Raw genomic sequence first — 21,591 nt, 5'->3', positions numbered from 1 at the left:
ACAAAGAAAATGAAATATTTCTTTAATATAATAAAATGTGAAAGATGTTTTTGCCCATCAAAATCACATAAAACTTACATAGCACAAATGGTATTCAAAATGAGCATTAGATTTGCAGTGCTCACTAAAAGCACTATGTCTTTCTAGGCTGTCTAATAAAATCTTGATTAACAAACAGAAACACCACATAGGGTTTCTCCATTAACTGAATTTCCTGGTGATCAACCAGGAGATTCTTCAGTTCTTCCTAAAAAACCTTATTACAGTCTTTTAAGAATACAGAATAGTATTCATTCAGGATCATGCTGAGTCTTCATTCTACTTCAATGCATTTGGACAGTAACATAGATACTGGCATTGCAAAAGTGTAAAATGGATGTGCAATGCTATCATGTCTTATTCTGAAAACTGCTTTTAAAAAATTCAGTCTTTAATGTTTAATTTGCTTCTCTAGATCAAGAAGTAAAATATTTTATTGTCCATTTGTTTCATCATTATTTATATAAAAATAAGATGGTGAAAATTGTTTTCGTCCCCAGAAATTATTCAGAAGAGATAGGAGGTTAAACCATTAAAAGTTCCTGATCTTAAAATATAAATCACAAAACCCTGTGAATCACATAGTAAGTCTCATCTGTTCATATTTCACCAAAAAAACAAACTACAAACAATATGCCAAGCCTGTGAAATGTCCACAAGAATATCACAGGCTTATAAAGAAAAACAGGCTTATATAGAGGCATGCACATTCCCCATGCCTCTACCCACAAAGAATATGACTACTAACATATGAACAAGAATAATCACTGGCATATAAAGTCAGGCTGTAATATTGAGCTGTTAGTCTACAAATGGCTGACAGGTATAATAACTTATTTATTATTATATAGAGGCTTATATAGAGGCATGCACATCCCCCATGCCTCTACCCACAAAGAATATGACTACTAACATATAAACAAGAATAACCACTGGCATATAAAGTCAGGCTGTAATACTGAGCTGTTAGTCTACAAATAGCTGACAGGTATAATAACTTATTTATTATTATTATTATTTTTTTAAGAGTCTCACTCTGTTGCCCAGGCTGGAGTGCAATGGCACAATCTCAGCTCACTGCAACCTCTGCCTCCCGGGTTCAAGCGATTCTCCTGCCTCAGCCTCCTGAGTAGCTGGGATTACAGGTGCCTGCCACCAAGTCCAGCCAATTTTTGTATTTTCAGTTGAGACAGGGTTTCACCATATTGCTCAGGCTGGTCTCGAATTCCTGACCTCGTGATCCACCCGCCTCGGCTTCCCAAAGGGCTGGGATTACAGGCGTGAGCCACCGTGCCCGGCCAATAATTTTTAATGAATTAAAATATCAAACACAGTAAATTCTATGTCAATGTAATGTAGGGTTCTACATTATACATCCAAGTTTTCATTTTACTGAAAACTACACATTTGAATCACACTAGCTTTCACTGTGCTCTAAGACAGAGTATCATGAGAGCTTTTGGAGAAATAAAAACAATTACTGAAGACTTCATCTTTTTTTCCCAAAAGTAATTCAAAAAAATCAAAGTAAGAAAGGTTTTAGGGAACAAGGTAAGATGTGTACATGTAAATTTAATATATACAGCATAACAAATATAACATGATATTTGTATAATATATACATTCTTAATTTAAAGACTATTACAAAGCTTTGATAACATGAAAAGATAATGACTTAAAATTATAGGCTTGAAGCAGAAAATCCTTTGATGAAATCTTGATAAAACTACTTATAACCTAAGTTGCACCCAAGCAAGACCCAAAAGCAATAGTGTTTAGCATTAGTAGCAATATTAACATTCCCAGAAAATGTCATGCATTTTCAAACATTAAACTTGATTCACTCAAGGCTAATTTGAAAAAATGAAAATACCTTTAGCCTTAGTTTTTCTCTTGGCTACCCCACTGGGTCCTTCTGTTGACATTTACAAGATGAAAATAGGTTATAAACAGAAAATTTAAGGGAATTCAAAAATAAGTGTCTATTAAATAGGTAAAATCAATGCCACTATAAAATTGTTAAGTTACTTAAATTCATCATTAAAAAATACTCCAATATCTCTCTTATTTGTCACTTTAAAGCTTTCCTTTCACTGTCTTTAACATATAAATGCATTATAATCAGCCTATGATTTAACCAACTTCACAATTTGGCTTAGATCTTTAAGAATTGTTGGCATTAGAAATACTTAATTGACACTGGAAATGGCATTTTCTACTCAGTGGTAGACTTCCGCTTGGGTCACAGATGATCAATTAAAAGTACTAGAGTGAAGGACCAAGGACCTTACTTCACTACTCAATCACACTTGCCATCCAAAAAAGGATAGCATATTTTGATAGAGTTCATCTTTACTGTTTGAACAATCACTGCTCTTCCACCAGTTCGCATTGTCTTTTAAAAAATTATACGAGCAAGTAAGAATGACAGTATTATGTACATACATTTTACATTTTTCACTCTAAAAACTTTGCAATAGCTTTCTATTTCCTCTCTTGGCAAATGAAAGTTCTGATAATAGATTTATTTTTGAGTATCTAACAATATACCTCTAACTCTTATTCCAACCAGGCTGTACTTAGCATCCCAATGAACTGATCTTCCCAATTCTCTCAGTCACATAAAGGCTGGTTTATGCCATGTATTGGCAAACTTTGTAAAGTTCCAATCCATTTCTTAGGCACATTAGGGTTGGTGGTGCAATGTAGTGTTCATCTCCTCAGGAAGGGTGGCCTTTAGCCTGTCACTAAAGAACGAAGGTCTAAGGTGTGGTCACAAGAAAGTCCCCAAAGCCATCTGACACTTTTGCAGCTGTAAATTATAAAACCCACTTTGTACATTTCTCAAAACTTCTACTTTCAGTATTAGATGTCTGTTCTATTATATTGTTCAAACCTCCCCTTTCACTATTGATAGCAATTTGTATCTATCAATTGAGGTCATCCATTTGAGAATGGTAATTTATTTTGGTTGAAATATCAATATTCTTCAAAAATGTTATTAGTATCTCTTACCACTGTCAATATAAAAATGGAAACAAGTGACCATGGTTATATTTGTCCACTTACATGAAATACATAGGTAACCATAACCAGTACTTATTCCCATGTGTTTAAAAATTATTTTTCCCAGACAAAACTTGATTCTTTCCTAACCTCTGCCAAAAACAGTGTATCACCCAGCAATAATGAGTGCTATTTCCAATCACTCTCCACTAAAGTTTATTTCAGAATAAAATATCAAAACTATTCTTGTAATACCCACTTTTAAATATGAGTAGTATCTAAGGTGTAAAACACATCAGCATAAAACATTAAAATATACTTCTAGTACCGCTATGTTCCCCTCCTGACTCCTACATGTTCTCCCACAGCAGAACCAGAATTTCCTGTTAAAACGTAGAGTGAGGAAACCCAGATTGCCCTCGCCCTACCCCCACTGTTATGATCTAGGTAAAAAGAGCTATATGGATGAAAAGACTAGAGTTAACTTTTGTCATGAATAAACCAAAATATTAGATTAGCATCAGATTAGTGAAACATATAAAAATAAACAGTGCTGTGCTTTATTTTAAACTTTTTTGGTTTGGGTATAAATCCTTATAGTGATACAAATGAACAAAGTGCAATGCATGATATAAAACTCCAAAGGATCATCTTATGCTTTTCTGAACTTAAAAACATAGCCAATAATTTTTCAGTATTTTTGACATAAAAAGGACCAAGCTAATAATTTAAACAATTATTACATTCAGTTTCTGAAGAAAAGTATATAGACATGAAAAAAGTATACCACCAAAAACAGTTAAGAAAAGAGTCCCTAAGTAACAATGAAACAAAAAGAGTAAAGAAAATTTTTTTTTGTATCCCAGAACTTAAAATAAAATGAAATTAAATTTTTTAAAAAAGGAAATGTGTTTGCTTTTTTTTTTTTTAAGTGAAATGATCAGTTTTAGGAAGGAAGGCAGAACAAAGGTTTAGGATGAGGGCACTATTTTATTATGTTAGTTACTAAATATCCTCTAAGGTTCTTCAGAATACAGTTTTACAAGCAGTAGAGAAGGCAGTCATGCCACAATGATGAGAAAACATAGGTGGAAGGAAAGGTGACCAAAAATCTAGGGTGCTCACATCAGCCTTCCTCATTTCCTTAGAAGAAAACTGATCATATATGGAATTTCCCTAGATTCTGAGGGGGACAGAAAAGGAAAAAGTTTGAAGAATTTTATCCGGGTTTTGTTTTGAAGGTTGAGGAAACGCAGGCATGTCTGTAAGAAAAAGAAGCTAAGTTCATAACAGGAGAGAGGTGATGAGGTCGGGAGGAGGTACAGGCTCAAGGGAAAGGGCTAGCTTTGGAAACCAGAGGATGCAGTGTCTGAAAAAAAAAAAGGTGAGTGAATGAGACAAGAAACAATAGCTCAAAAAAATCCTGAGATAGTAATGTTGTAAAGGGAAGAGAGAAGAAAATAACAGAATGAAGCCACACTAGGTTATCTTAGGAAAGCAGAAAGCAAAATCATCTCTACAGAGGAATAAAATGACCCTGGAAGAAGGAAGGTTGTGGAAAAGTTTAGAATGACTGCTAACAAGGGAAACTGTTGGAGCAGCATGCCCCTGACAGAGGCTCAGTACAGGTAACTTTATAACAGATTTTTTTTTTCCCCAGCAACAATGGGAAATACAGTAATGGAGAAAGGGGTCAGTGGTAATCCAAGATTAGTGACAGCATGTAGAGGGGAAAAAATATTAGTTTGTGGGCATTAGAGAAGTGGACTTAAGGGAAAACCACAAGGCAGGTACGAAAGGCCCACCTTTCTATTCTTCCTAATTCTTGACAGAATTAAATTCTTATCATTTGCAACTTTGGTTGATGTAGATTCTCCCTACAGTGCCAAAATGCCACAAGCATGCACTACTTTTCTCCTTTTCTATCTTTACTACCATAGCTAATGTCTACGGAAAAAAAAGAAAAAAGGGAACATTCCACTAATCAATAAAATTCATGACAACACAAAGGCTCTTCAAAAATAGTTTCCAAGTAGTAGGAAGAAAATTCTATCAATTCAAGCAAAAATGGAAACATCTTGGTATTTCTTAATCCATTCAGACAAAAGTTGTTTTTAATTAATAGAATATATTCCAATTTAAGAAATAATCAAAGCAGCATTAGGATGTGCTTAAAATACACGCTGAAAAACAATTGCCATGCTATTTACTTTCTTTTCGTCCTTTTATACTTATTTTGATGTAAGTATTTAAAGTGATGATAGTTAATAGCTCTGGCAACTATTTGGGAATTCTTATACAGAAATTAGAAAAAAGATCTTACATTCTTCCCTTAGAACATAAGAGAGTTGCCTAAAGGAAATTTATGCTATTTTGGCAACTGCCTCAGGCCACTATTCTACATTTTCAAAATCAAATGTTCTCTATGAAATTAAAATGTTTGAACCATTAAGCCAATGGATAGATCTGTGGTTACACCACATGCAATAGACATGATTTTAGAAGACTGGCTGCATTACAGATACACAAGTAGCTACTTCAGACTTTCAGACAGCTCTAGAATTGGTCTGGATATCACTTCATACTCAGGTCATTTCAGCCACTCTCACCATTTCTAGTGAGACCTGTGAGTCACTGTGAGCCTTCTCATCTTCCTCTGTCCCATACTGGAACATCGTAATCATTTCAACATTGACTACACATAGCAAAAAGAGGCCCTAAATGTCTGAGTAACCATCCTGTTAGCGAGGCAGACTGTTCCTCTAGAATGGATGTCTACTCTTGGTAAAATGCATGTCAGGACACTACACCAATTGCTTTTTTATTTTTAAATAGATGTAATAATATAGTACAGATTAAAAAAAGAAGAAGAAAAAGCTACAAACCCACCAACCCTCTACAGTAAGTGGGGAACGGAGGATCAGAACATAAGAAAACTGAAAGACTAAATAAGCAGAAAGGGATTACATCCAGAGACAGAGAAAAAAAGGTAAAATGCAGATTCAAATACAAATTGGAGATTGGAAAGGTCACCTGAAGACTTTTGTTAGCATAGGTTTGTTATAGAAACTCAAAATGTCATTTCTATTGCAAAAAATATGTCCAATAATTTTACCACTTATTTAAACCAGTTTTTTTTTTAAAAAAAAAACTCAGTATTTTATTATGCAAGGAGTAACTCCTCATCCTTCAGGACCCACACCAGCATATGACATTATTCATATGATATTAATGAATATCACATGCAGGGCTTAGCATTGAAGGAGAATTCAAATAAAATCGAAGATCTGGTTCCTAGTTTCAAGGAGTCCACAAACTACTTAATATCTAACTCCTAAGTGTTACAGGGTCATCTCAACAAATAACAAAGGCAGTGAATTCTGAATACTGGTTCCATCATTTAACTTATGAAAATAAAGTCTGGGTCACTGAGTTTCTTTAAGTATTTCAAATATGCATTGTGATCAAAGATTCCACAGCCAAATCACAGAAAATTTCTTGTATGTTTTATAGACTTAAGGAGCTAGCCCAGCGGATTATTTAGAAAGGGTCATGGAGCATCAATTCCCAAAAAGTTAACTGTCAAGTGACCAAATTAAGAATAACTGGCTGTGCTAGATCTAATTTTTTGATAATTATCCGAAGTCACAAACATCAGGGTAGACAAACAATCTGTTCTATCTAACTAAATAAAAATAATTCAAACAGAAAATAGTCCTTCTTTCATGTCTGGATACAGCTCTATAAGATAGGGAGGTAATTTCTAGAATAAAGAAAGACTCAAGGACAAGATGAAAACGCAGGACAGCCCACTATTCCGTATGTCCTCAGCACCGAGGCGTCTGCAGGATCCCCAGGGCAGCAGGCTGACAGCCAGGCCTCAGGACTGGGTAAAATTGGCACCCAGAAGACACTTCCCCAACTGACTTATACCCACCACTCATGTCCCAAAGCAAGGCAGGCTGAAGGAAGCTAAAGGGCTGAAAAGAATCCCCAGAGTGCTGCTGTCTTGTTTTCGTGCCAAACTCCGGAGAACCCAGCGCCTTTGCAATCGGACAAATGTCAGCACATCCGAAGAAGCCAGAACAGTGACTCTGAGGAGACAACACTATATCTCAACACGGAGCCTGTTCCACAGAGTTTCTCAACTCTGAAAAGGTAAAGTAAATACAGTATAACTTAAAATTCCATAACTATATAAACATTCAAATTAACGGGATACGATTTTGCCTTAATTTAGTTCTTAAGTTTAAAAGACATGAGGTAGGAAAAGACTTATATTATGAAACAAAGTCAGAAAATACACGCTTAGAAAATTAAGAATTTCAGCAATACATAATAAATCAAACTAAGGTGAAGTAATTTTGATCAGCTTTGAGATACTTTATAGCGCAGTTTTGCAAATACCTTTATTTTATCTCTCTCTCTCACACACACACACACACACACACACACACACACACATACACACACACAAGCCTTAGGCACAAGTTGACGGAAGTCACAGAAGTCAGGGGTTCGTCAGCTACCTGGGTGTCACCTTCATCAGAGGCTTTCAGAGGAACTAATGAGAGGTGGTACAAAATAAGTAGCAAATTTTTATCCCACATTCTTGTTTTTCACTTACAAAAATAAAGCATAATTAATTTCTGTACATAAAATATGTATTAGTAGGGCAAATAAAGCCTGATGAAAAATTAGTAATTTCAAATATTTTTAACACAAAATTTAATCATTTACTTCTTATCAATTAATCGAATATCTTCTAGTGTCAGTAGTAACAACACGTTAACAAATAAGATTCCTTTAAAAAGTATATCCCGGAAATTAGGCTGGGTGAATTTCATTGAGTGGGGCTGAAGATTCCTTTAGAATTTAAACCTAATAAACTTTGATATTTCATAGTACCCAAGAATGAAAGCAGAAGACACAATAAATACAAAGATTGAATAAATTTTCAGAAGGAACATTACTGAATGATACTCATTTGTTGCAGAACATGCTACTAAGTGACAGCTTAACTGAAGTCCTTGAATATTTGAAAACAGAAGCTTTAACAGACTATCTTCTGCATTAACAGAATAAAACATATTTGCCCATTAGTGCGGGCAAGACAAACCAGAGCTTTAATAGTCACTTTAATAGTCATTTAAACTTTAAGAGATTATTGTCCAGTGTGTATATCCACATCCAAAAGTAGCTACAGAATGTTTGCTTTTTAATAAGATTAGCAAATTGGACAGTATTCGGTGACACAGGTAAATGGTGGGCAGAGGGAATGGATGTCCCATGCCGACTTGAGGCTGCTACTTTCAGGCTGTTATTATGACAGCCTACAAGAGTAATTCGTAACAATTTAAATTTGTCATAGTCCCCTCAGAATAAATGGATGAATGATACACTTATTGAAAGTAATTTGATTAGATATAGAAGACAAGAAATATTTGAAAAGTAGAAATTATAGTTAAATAAAACGTGAAGAAGTGCAAGCATTTTCAAATTTTTAGCTCTCTGACAAACTAACACTAAGCAAAATCCTAGAGAAGCTGGAAGAGATTTAAAACCATGGAACATCACTCCTTCAAAAAGTAACATCCCTTTCCTTATCTTCCTTATCCCTAGAAGAGCTTTGCTTGAGGGGAAACTGATGAAATCTCATTTTAAGAAATGCATTTTGTACATAGCTGCTACACCTGTTTTGGTTACTACTGAAGCAAACTCATTTTTAAAGCAATTGATTCAAATATGTTTTTAAGGTTTTCTAATGGGAAAAGTTTACTGCCCTAAATGGAATTACCACTTCAATAAGTTTATAATTCTAAAAATAACATTACATCTAAGCCAAAATCAATATCCAATTAATAAGTTAATGAAGGAAAAAATGGAAAAAGACTTATTTAGGATGAATAATTTTAATATGTACAACATTAAGATACATATTCACATGTTCCCTCTTGTGTAATACGCCTACTTTAAAAAAAATACAAATTACTTTCTCTGGATGTATATTTGGAAATAAAATTTAAAATAAATTTTGCTTTCACAGACAGAAATATGTCATGCTACTATCTGAAAACAGTAAGTTAACTTACTCTAAGGCAAAAACATGGAGTTATTTTTAAATTATTTTAAAAGCACCATTAACACAGAATTTTACACAGAAATTTGTAGGAACCTATCTGACAAACCTAAACAAATTACAATAAAAAATATCAGCTTAGTAAAGAACCATCATTTTATACATCAGTCATGTTAAAGAACAGAGAAGCATTTAACTTAAAAATCATGCCAGAAATATTTTTATAATGAAATCCATTAGAATCATCATAATTAATAGTGTGTTAGAAAGACAAGCATCAAGGGTTAACCACAACACAATTTGCTGTTAAGTGTCCAAATTTAGTTCAGTGAATACATGAGTTGAAACAAAACGATACAGAAACCAATTATACCACCAAGAACATCATTTTCAGTGTACTTTGTAGCTGACTACAAGAATGAGGAGTACCATTTTCTTCAATAGAAGTTGGGGGAGCTGAGCGAGCAAGGGACTAGCTAGTAGCTGTACTGGGCAAGATCACATGGTTGACTTGCACGGTAAGATCACAACCGCCCCACTGCACATTAAGCCCTGCATAAGCCAAGGAAAGAAAAGAAAAAGGAGGCTGCTTCAGGTGTTCATTAGCCAATGACTTCAGTCCCTGAATCAAGGTTACTGGTTATGTAAATCCAATATGACACAAGTCTTTCCCTGAACCCCTTCATTCTGTGACGTACCATCAACACCATCTGCGGTTTCGCTTTCTTCTTCTTCTTCTTCTAGCATTTCAAAAGGAGTCATTATATCATAGAGAAATGAGAGGAAACCATAAAACCAATCTGAACTTTCCTCTGCTAAAATATTAAGGACTTCCTCAAGAGAATCAATATTTTCATTACTGCCATCTTTGGTCAGGCCTACATAAGAATAAAGGAAGAGAGAGAGAAAATAAGGAGAGCAGTTAGGTGGAAAAAAGAAGTGGAGGAAGGGTGATCTCAAAAGCGAGGTGCATCAAGGTCAGAGAGGTTTACAGAAATGGTACTTGGAAAATAAAGAAGTCCATTAAAATGCACACCTTACAATCAACTCTCAATCAAATGTCAAAAGAAAGCCACAATTTCACCAATCCTCACCACTCCTACCAGCCCCTACCCGGGTTTACCTTTCTCTCATTAGAGTGTTGAGTTGAAAGACAAAATTTTATCATCAAAAATCAATAGACAGTAATGGAAAAACCAGTTGACAGTAAAAGGAAGAGTGAGTAAAAGCAGTATCAGGGAAAAAAAGATATATACTCTGACAACCTCCAGATTTGCTCATTTACCAAACAGATTTTATCGAGAGTTGATTATACACACATTCGTTCATTTGTTCATTCAAACTAGAAAGGTTTATTTCCTCAAACTTCTCCCCTCCCCCCACCACCACCCCACTTAAGACCTGGAGTTAACTTAGGAAATTCTGGAGTTAATATAATTAGCAGTATTACCATTTATAGCATCCATAGGTGGGCAAAAATACACTCAAATTATGTAACTCAGATAATTTTAACACTTAAATTTTAACACTATTAAATGTGCTAGCTCTATAAAACTCTGGCAACTGACTCATGGTCCCATAATTCTGGCCAATGACAAGAGTCAGCTATTAATAATAATTCAGTTTGCCTACCGATATGAAACGTGATCAAAGCCTTAGCTGGTCACTTGCAATAGGAACATTCCAAATTCCTCTCCCCATGGGCCTGTGAAATTAGCTTCTACTGCTAAGACCCCTTACAACTAAGTATTGGACCCCAAACAGGCCCTTAGGATAGAAATAAATCGAAGTATATATTGTTTTCATCATTTGTTTTTTTCCTGTGAAGAACTGGCTCTGGGTAGCAAAGGTTTCTTAGCTCCAATAGGTATCAGAATCTACCAAGCTGTATACCAAGCCCTTAATTTTGAGGAGGAATAATAGGGTGGGGTGTTCTGACTGTAAGAAATGTGAACATCCATGACCACTGAGCTTTTCTGGTTGTAACCACCTAATTCAGTCATTTAAGGCTTTGGCAACACACAATTTCTCCATGTAGTATAACTACCAGCAATCAAGATAGGCAGATAAAGGATAAGACGACAACTAATTTAAAAGTTTTAAAGATTATAGTGAGTTTTCTCTGCTTTACTCAAAAGAACTATATTATGTCATTGTTCATGTTTTTGGTAGGAAAAACGCAAATTGCAGTTGGTATTTAAATTACTTTTTGACAAGCCTAGAATGTTTTCACTGAATTTAGCAGTAGACAAATGCTGTGAACAAAGATCTATAATCCCAACTAAGTCCCTGTGGGAATAACAACAGTTTCTTCTTCCTGCCTTAAAACACCATAGCTGCATATTTAGTATAAACATCTTTACTTTTCTCCATTTGCCAATATATTATAAGTACTTCCAAGTATTACATATACAATATAAAACTTTTCCATCCTTCAGTATGACAGGTGACCATATGCAACAAATATGCAAAAGCATTTGAACAAAACTGTTTACCCAGCCAAGCAACCTTCCTGTGGTTCTCAAGACAAAAGTACTAGTCCAAAGAGAAAAATATATATTCTCGGCATGTGATTCCTTCTGAACCTCTAAGAACAGGGCTCAACCAAAGGGAATGCCTTTGGCTTGGCAAGATCTGGTCTTCTCCTCCCATCAGCTCACTCATGCATCTATCAGTCTACAAATGATTTTCCAGGATGTAGCAAGTGCTGACTGGCTTCCCTTTTGCTTTCCAGCCATACCTGATACGATGCCAGCTAGGTGCTAGCCATAGGACAAAAGGACAACCACATGATCCTTAGGTGGTGTCACTCTAAGGATTCAGTCCTCGCATCATTTAGTTCTTGGGTCATTTTCCTGTTGATTTTATTTGGAAAATAAGTTTTTAAAGAATATATTTTCAAACAAGGTAGTTTTCAATAATCTGAACTACAACCAAAGATATCTATATTTTAGTTAATTTGGCCACAAAAACAAGAAGGTATGTAAATGAAGAAAAATGGGCTTAGCACACTTTCAAAGAATCAGAAGGGCCTTGGCCAGAAATAATCAAATAATAAAATTAATGATGGTTAGGGGTCTTGATTTACTCACATATATTTAATTCTATTTCACAAGAAAAGCCAAACTCTAAAATTGAGTGAAATGTACCATGTAAATGTGTACATTTCCCCAAATTTATAAGATTTAGATATATGCAGATTTAAGAACCTAGAAAAAAAAACTTATGAAATAAATGCAAAATCTTATGAAAGTTTAACATATCTTAATTATTACTATACCTGCGATGCCAACAGCTCCTCTTATCTCTGATTTCCTACCCTCCTCCCTCCCCTTGGATCTCCTGGGCCTTAATCTAAAACCTAAACCCTTAAAGTTTAAACTTTACCATTAAGCTCCCTCTCCAGTGAGAATGGACCTTGGAAGTCTGGCTTCATTTTGGGTATATGCTCACTGTAGTGCTCCCCCCATAACCTCTACCTGACCTCAAAGAACCCATTAAAGCCTCTGTACTCCCAACAATTTCACCAGGCTGTCTTTGCAGTAACCTTCCAGTAACAGAGGCACCACTAAACTACAATAATCTCACAAACCAGAAAAGAACTTTAGTCATAAAACTCAATTCAAGTTAAGGTTGCATTTCATGCAGAGAACTCAAACGCTATGAAATAAGATTAGAGGTGATAAGTAAGCCTAACATTTCACCTTTGGTTTGTTTCATCTGTACTGAAGCCACAAGCCAACTGCAAACCAGTACAGGAAGAGTAAAAAAGTATTTATGTAGCTTTATCTGATCTGTCTTTATGCATTTATTAGTAAAGTTACCAAAATAAACCTTGATATTCACCAAATTTAGTTCCACCTCCAAGTGTATAATTCTTATAAATGGCACAATTTATGAGTTCCTCACACTATACCTGCAAACAGCAATATTCAAAGTTACAATTAATTAGCTTCTTAATGGTAGGTTAAAAACCTTAAAGGGGATGACCTTTTGAAATCTCAAATACACTAAAAATCAAGTTAAGGTAATAGTTTGCTATAGAAATCCGTGTGTTTTATCAAAGAAATACCACATTTTAATTTCTAATGGCATTTCCTGACAGACCACATAGCTGGTTTTAAGCAAAAACAAACAAATAAAAATCAATAAAATACAGTAGATGAGAGTAATATTATTTCTAAAAATGAGGGAACTTGGCCCACATTTTATTTTATCTTTAAAATAAAAAGCTTTGGTATTCAGAATGTGTCATTTAAAGTAATATAATGAAGTAATAAACCATTTATAGGCAAGCAAATTAACATCATTCTGATAAGTTCTACATAATTTTGTTTCTTTTACACGCCTAAGATTATAGTCATCTGAGGATTTAATATATTTAGAGAAACTCAAATACAGATACACAATGACAGGACTACATTGAAAATTTCATTAAAGTTAAGACAAGAAAAGAAATTTCATAATAAGTTTCAGTGCACAAACACTAATTCCCAATGGGCAATAATAAAAAAAAAACAAAAAAACACCAACACAGGTCAACATTAGGAAGGTTTATTACCTTTAATCACAACTAAAACTCTATTTTCATATTTAGAACTTTATTTCATAAGGAGGTGGAATTAATCTACTAAAAGCAGTTTCACTAGTTACAGATGTGGCATCCTACCATGTTTTCATGTCTAATAAATATACACAAAACAGTGTAACTATAATAAGAATTTATTTGGGTCATTATTTTATAAGCTTAGTGTATAATATCATGCCATATCCATTATTTTTCTGAAGACTCTTATATAAAAAGTTTTAACATATATTATGCTACATACAAAAGCAAAAGAAGTCTCACCAGGCAGATTATATAAAATTTGCATATTAAAATTAACACCATTCTTTCCAGCAAGACAGCACTTTAAAACAAATAAGGGAATACCACACTGTTACTTATTACAAGAAACATCTCTGAGAAAGACAAGTAATTCTGATAATGAAAGAGAAGGGTCCAAGACTTCCAAAATAAAGACACTGGGTCAAAAGACCAGGAGTTCATATTTTAATGCTACCGTTAAAATATGCATGGGACATTTTAAGATGTTTATTATCACTATTATTTCATCATTAATTTATGTAAGCCTGTAGAAATTTACATTTTGAAATGGAAGTGAATGTGTAATGTTAATGAAAAATGGCTATAATTACCATATCTAAAAACAGACTAGGATATTATCTATTCAAATTCTAAGTTCAGAATAAGAAGTACTTTAAATCTGAAAATACACATGAAATTATTATACTTATCAAAAGATATATGTGTAAGAGATATACACTTATTCATTGATAAAAGTAAATTGACACGAAAGAGTGTGGAAAAATAAGCCATTTAAAATTTTAACAGTAATGAAATATATGATTTAAGGGAGAAAAGTCCCCTGTAAGATATATACTATTGAGATAGATATTATTAAAGCAAAAATAATTGTTTCCAGCATTTTATCACCACTAACAAAAAACATAAAATGCGTACTTGCCTAATAAAACTTTGGCATCATCCACATCAAAATCTCCATCACCATCAGCATCATAGATTCCTAGTTTTCCTACAATAGGGGAGAAATGATGGTATGGGAATAAAAAAGAAAAGAAATTTAATAAGGTATTACAACTTAGTGAAGTCGTGCAACTCAGTCATAAATGTTACCAATTAATACAATTCTTTGCTCTTTTAATCCTGCAAAGCAGTGTCAAATGAATATCTTACCTAAAAATAGCGAGCAATTCAGTTAAGAGAGTCAGGAAATGTTCAGCTAATAAATTCTATGAAATAAAACTGACACAGCATTATCTTTAAAGATTGAACAACATCCTGATCTAATTAGTTCAGAATAATTTTTATTATACTGCTAAAAATATTTTTGGTAAAGTTTTTAGCATATATGAAATAATACTGATGCATTCCTAAGTCACTTGAAATTTAACGTTTCTAAAGCATGAAATTTCATCACACTATCAATATCTGAACCAAAAGAAACAACCAAGCCTCAAATAAAGACCAAATGTAAATAGATTAACATAGAATCTAAGTACTAAAAATTAAAAAATCATTAATTTTATATTTTACAATCATGACTTATAACAGAAATATCATGAATTAACCTTTAAAAATAAAAGATCATTCTGGAAATAAGGTATATAAAACTGGAGGCTTCGGAAATTATAAAGGAAAACTTATGATTATTCTACTTAACTTAATTAGCACAGGCGATCTATACTAAGAAAAAAAGGGCTTAAAACAGATACGCTGAGAAGACAATACTACCAAAACCTTTCCTCCTGATGAACAGAAAATGTTTTTAGGCTTTAGTGCTTTATCATAAGGAACACTGTTATTTTGATTAGCATTTCAAAAAGTCAAATACATTAAACTCCCTAAAAAAGCATCCTAAAATCTACATGATTCTAATTCATTACTGGACAATGACTGTAGAGAAACATAATAATGTTAATGTACAGCAATTTTTTTAAACAGCATTCTCAAATACAGCATTAGTGCTAAAAAAAATTTTGGCAATTGTTATCATTTCTTTAACACAAAGTACATTAAAAAATTACAGAAGAACAGGCAGAAATTTTGGCTCAGATTAGTTCTGATCAATCTTTATCTCCCCAGAGCCCTTGCTATACCTAGGAAAATGGTTAACTTGCTATATAGAAGTCTGACTTAGCAAACACATACACATTTAAAATGATTATGATGAAAGAAGAGATAAGGATGTTATTTCAGCTGCTAAGAAAACAAAAAGTACTAATCAAGGCTATGCAGAGTACAGAATTCAAGAAACAGTAAAAGACACAAAACACTATCCTTTCTGACAAACCCATAATGGGAAATTGGTCCTATCACTTATATTCTGATGTAGATAATAACTAAATTAGTAGAAAAAGGATGAGCCATTAGAGACTAACACACGTAGACTTGAAATGCAACTCCAATAGCCTACCTTGAAGCACCTCTGATAAGTTATAACGGAAGTCCTTTGCTTTGGCTGCATGCATGTAAAAACATGAAAATTGTTATTTGTGCTTAAAGGTACAAATACTTAAAGTGTCCTCTTTTAAGATACATTCCCTAACAACATATCACTGTAAGTCAGTCAAAGCATAGATCTACTCAGAAATTTGTCTCCAAACTAAAATTCTCCCTCAGTTGGTCTGTCAATCTATCCAGAGACACTTTCTTTAAAGTAATGAAAATGAAAAACTTCAATGAAAGACAGATTAGAGATAAGCATATTTTGTTATTCCTACAGCCAAAAATTTGTTTGCCCTTTCTCCTCAAAAAGATGTCTATAATTTGACAAGTAAAGCAGAAGCACAGAAGGTCCAATGCAAGGGGATATCACCCATGCAACATTGTACATAGACACAAGTGTGCATTTTTTCCAGTGACAGGTCCACATCTTTCACTGGATTACTAAAAAGGAGGACCATTACTCACGATAGCCAAAAAGTGGAAACAACCCAAATGTCCATCACTGATAAACAGATAACCAAAATGTGGTGTGTCCATATGATGGAATATTATGCAGCCATAAAATGAAGTATTGAACTTTAAAAACATTATGGTAAGTGCAAAAAGGCAGATACAAAAGACCATATAATGTATGGTTTCATTACATGAAATGCCCAGAATAAACAAAAGCACAGACACAGAAAGTAGATTAGTGTTTCCCAGGAGAGGGAAAGAGGAAGAGTTTGGGTATTTAGGGGAAGGGGGTAACAAAAATAATCTGGAACTAGATAATGCTAATGGGTATATAAAATGATGAATATAGTAAAAAAAAAAACTGAATTGTACACATTCAAATATATATAATATTGAATTTTATTTCAGTTTAAAAAAAGATTTTTGGGGAAGTGAAGGAGAATGTGACTCCAAAAATAACAAAGAATCATTAATGTAAAAAAATCATGAAAAACTTCAGTGATTACAGAAAAGGAAAAAGGTGGAGAAAGGACACTATCAGAAGGACCACAGCAACTTCCTCAGAACAGCATACAGATCACACCTACACACACACACAATAATATCTACAAACGCCTATCTCAGCACACCCATCCAGTACCTATGTGTGCACACGTACTCATCCCATCCCAACAGAGACACAGAAGGGTGTACTTTGAAAACCCTCCCTAAGGAAGAGTTTTGCATATTGTGTGGTTATGATCCATTAGCAAGTCCTTAAATAAATGTAATGGCTCATGATCAAGTATTTTTAAAATTTATAATATAACAAAATTGAATAGAAATCAAAAAGTACTGCATATAGTGAGAATGAGTACTGTTTGATAAAACTTCTCCCTGTGTGACAGATATACAATATAAAGCCTTTTTTCAAAAACCTACAGGTCACATTCAAAGAAGTTCAAAAGACAATACTCCAAGGTAACCCTCTTCATATCCCCTTTCAGCCTCACTCTATTGAGAACCACTGAAAGGCTATAGAAATTACCAGTACCAGAAAGATGATAACAAATATTCAAGACTCCTAAGAGATGTCACTTACTCCCTTACAAATTCACATAAGGATATCAAAATTCTTACCTAGAACTTCCTCATAGTCAACAAGATCAAACCAAACGACAGCTACAGACGTCCAGACGCCCAGCAATGCAATCACCATAAACCACGTGAAGAATGAAGTTCCTGAGAGTCCGCCTTTCCTCCCATTCTTGTGTCCTCCATGCTTTGTCTCTGTTTAGAAATAAATGTAAGATATCATAAGAAGAAAACACTTTACTGAACACCTATTCTCACAATTATTTCTCCAATAATTTGGGATTATGTACAATGATAGATCATTTCAAAAATAGTTTCCAGTTAAATTCTCAAAACACGTCACACAAAATATTTCTGAAAACAGAAAAGATTGTTTAGATGCAACACTAACTTTGAAGTAGTGCAGGAAATAAACTCCTGAATTTTTTTTAAAGATTTAGTATAATATGTATATTCCATCCAAGTTACTCATCAAAATGACCTGAATATTACCTCTTTCCAAAGGCAGAGCACATAAACAACTTAATGAAATCACATAAAAATGTAGCCAAATCCTTTTCTCTGTCCCATTTCATTTCTGCAGAATCTTAAAAACTCTGTTAACACACAGAAGAAAATATCTCCCCCTAAACCATTCCATATTCTTAGCCAGAGAGAAAAGGACAGAAAAGTGAAACAGCACAATCCATTCCTACTCCTTTACAAGATCCGTTGAGGCCTAAGGAAACAGGAAAAGGCTCATTCACAATTGGTCTCACTGCAGGAAACAGCTTTGTAAACTGCTGTCCACCTAAAGTGTCATTTATTGCATTTGATATGCTTAATATACCTTATATTCTTTTGTAAATATTCTTCTTACAGCCAAAAATAAACAAAAATGATTTGATATTAACAGAAAATAGTCAACACTGCCCTTAAAAAGATAGACAATATTCAAATTTCCCATAAAAAGGAATATAATACATATATCAATATTAATAAATAAAAAGGATAAATAATATCCCAAAATGCCTTCTGAGAAGAGGAAAAGTTTATCAAACAGATGATGGAAGGCCAGGGCGGTGTCTCCCATTTGTGTGGCAGGTAGAGTCACCATCAAAGTGCTTTCATGTGCTTTGCCGCTGGTGATCCTCACGGTGTCCTGCCACTATTTCTACAGAGGGCATTTCTGGATGTTTATGCAGGACAATGTTTCATCCTGTGCACCTATTCCTCACATTGCAAGGTTTCTGGCATCCCTGGTTTCCCCTGGACTCAAAGACAAGGAGCTGCCAAGGCTTACGACAAAAAAAACACCCCCAGACATTTCCGCATGTTCCCTTCAGGGGCAGTTCCTGGGTGAGAACCAACAGGAAGAAGGACAGGAATAATTATCTGTTTTATAAGTGAAACATAAAATGATTCTCCCAAAGTCACCAGTACAAGTTGGGTAGAACTAAGAACATACTCTCATCTCTACAGCTCGGAGTTCCTTAATCTCTAATCAGTGGGCCAAATTACACGATTTCAAAAAACCCCACTAGCTCTAATCTAGAAGTTGCCCTTTGACTTCTAAGTCCAGTTCTAATTACAGAATACTATTAGTAATTTCCAGCAGCTCAAGTCAAGAATATATTGCCAATATATTCTTCTGGAAGAAAAAATGAAATTCTTTGTGTTAAAAGGATATATGCAATTTTAAAAAATACACCACTAGATCAGTTTTTCAAAAGGGGCCATAAAAACTAAATCCATCTGAGTATATATATGTACACTCAAACATATACATATATTTATCTACATGCCCACATCAAAGTATAGTCTTGTTTAGTTCTGATGACTAAATAAGACTATTTTTTTTTTTTTTTTGGAGACATGGTCTCCCTCTGTCACCCAGGCTGTAGTGCACTAGCATGATCTCAGCTCACTGCAACCTCCGCCTCCCAGGTTCAAGGGATTCTCCTGCCTCAGCCTCCTGAGTAACTGGGATTACAGGCACCTGCCACCACGCCTGGCTAATTTTTGTATTTTTAGTAGAGACAGGGTTTCACCATATTGGCCAGGCTGGTCTTGAACTCCTGACCTCAAGTGATCTGCCCACCTCGGCCTCTCAAAGTGCTGGGTAATTCTTAAAACGTCAAGTAATTCCTTTTTCTGACATTCTTTAAATATTAATGGATCCCTCAGAAGCAGAGTTGTAAATAATATGGTAAATTCATAAAGTATGCTTACCAAATGACAAATGGTCATCAACTTTGTTTCTAATGTGATCTATATAAAAGCTGGCTATATAAAAACATAATTTATGTATTAAATAAAAATACTTGCTGGGTATAGATCCTATTGTTGCAGATTAAATCAACTTCAAATAGGTATCATTACCTGAAACACAGCCATGGCAGGAGAAGATTGGGTGAGAATGTCTGCAATGTTGGTAGAGGGAAATGGTGGTTTTCAAAATTTTTATGTGTTGTAAGCATATAAAAAGAAAAATACAAATTAAACCACTACTAAAATTTGAAGAAAAAAAGATTTACGAAAGTGAGTAAGCTTCTGTGAGGTCAGGAAGCACCACAGATTCAGAAACAGTTTTGTATGTCTAATTCACTACATTTTTATAAACAGAAAGACTTATTTTCTAACACTGTATCCAAAAAAGAACGCTTATTTCTATAGAACATACAGACATATGCATACAAATCCATTTGTGTACAACACTAAGTTTAACAAAAATACTACCTTCCAAAATATCCACATACTCTAAATATGGAATTATAGTAGCTAATGACTAAGAATTTCCTGCCTTTGCTACTTATTGCCTCTAAGAATCAAATTGAATTCTTTTTTTGGTAAAAGGAATATTAAAACTTCAGTAAAACTGGGTTCTTGTCTTATGTCCTCTTGAACATTCTGTAGCTGGAAAACAGCAAGGCTAAACAAATATAGTTCATCTTTTCATTCATCCAACATTTTATTCAGTACATGAATACCAGATAATTTTACCCAATAATTAAGTTTTTATAATGAGTATGTGGCCAAACAGATACCCAAGATGATATTACTTAAAATAAGCCCATACTGCAGTGAGCTATGATTGCATCATTATACTCCAGCCTGGGCAACAAAGCAAGACCCTTTCTTAAAAAAAAAAATTAAGAAGTCTATAATGAAATAGCTAATAAAACAAAGTAATAGCTTGAATTCAAATTTTAATCGTTTCTCCATTTCTATCTCTCTTAAAGGGAAATGGAGGAGAAAAATTTCTGAGATTCTGAAAAGGAAATTATCATTTATCCAAGTTAACTCAGTGATACTCATTTAAGTTATTGACTGTAACACTAAATATAAGGGAAAAGTAGACAAAATATTTTTTCTAAAAAATGAATGCATGCACCAAAACAGCAAGGGATTGAGATGGGAAGGAGACAGCCAAACACAGTAAAAAATACACCTTTACCTAGAATTTGTTTACATTTTTATTTTAGATGTGATTCTAACAACTTCAATTAAGTTTTCTAGCTCTATGCACAAAACTCTACATTTCAGACACAATCTAACCCAAATGAGTCAAAGCAACAGAGTGGTGACAGAGGAAAAGCCTATCGAGTGCACAGATCTCTCAGCAAGAGCAGGCCCAGGAACTCAGAAAAGCTGAGTGGTGGGAAGTCATTTATGATTGAAACTTTCAGGCAGAATCCCTGACAGTCCTTCAAATAATCTTCAGTACAAGACAGTAACTGGTTTCACATTGATTCTGCCATTAAAACATAGAAGAAATGTATAATAAATCTTAGGAAGATTTTCATTCAAAGTAGTTTTTAGTAAAGAGATTTATCACTTTAAAAGCTAAATGTTTCTTAACTAGAATATATTATCAGCAATATTTTATATATCCCTTTTTAATATCAAATAAATGAGCTGTTACTCTAGT

The 21,591-nt window shown here is 34.0% G+C and overlaps 1 protein-coding gene across 50 annotated transcripts in view; it reads right to left on the bottom strand.

Moving 5' to 3' along the window:
* Positions 1-21,591, bottom strand: part of ASPH (aspartate beta-hydroxylase) — a 223,649-nt gene that overhangs the window by 165,513 nt on the left and 36,545 nt on the right. For 33 of the 50 annotated variants that reach the window (XM_031013987.3, XM_004047076.5, XM_031013986.3 and 30 more), the window contains exons 2-3: positions 17,727-17,876; positions 14,653-14,721 (exon numbers count right to left, since the gene is read on the bottom strand). In XM_031013987.3, the coding sequence (XP_030869847.3) occupies positions 14,653-14,721; positions 17,727-17,876 (219 nt within the window). Of the gene's footprint in view, positions 1-14,652; positions 14,722-16,122; positions 16,168-17,726; positions 17,877-21,591 lie in introns of all 50 variants that reach the window. The other 17 variants (XM_055349289.2, XM_055349288.2, XM_063709254.1 and 14 more) reach the window with 1 other exon arrangement.

This window comes from Gorilla gorilla, chromosome 7, assembly GCF_029281585.2.
Source record: "Gorilla gorilla gorilla isolate KB3781 chromosome 7, NHGRI_mGorGor1-v2.1_pri, whole genome shotgun sequence".
NCBI lineage: Eukaryota > Metazoa > Chordata > Mammalia > Primates > Hominidae > Gorilla > Gorilla gorilla.
Note: the sequence above shows the minus strand (reverse complement) of the source record. Positions and strands in the feature narration are given on the sequence as shown.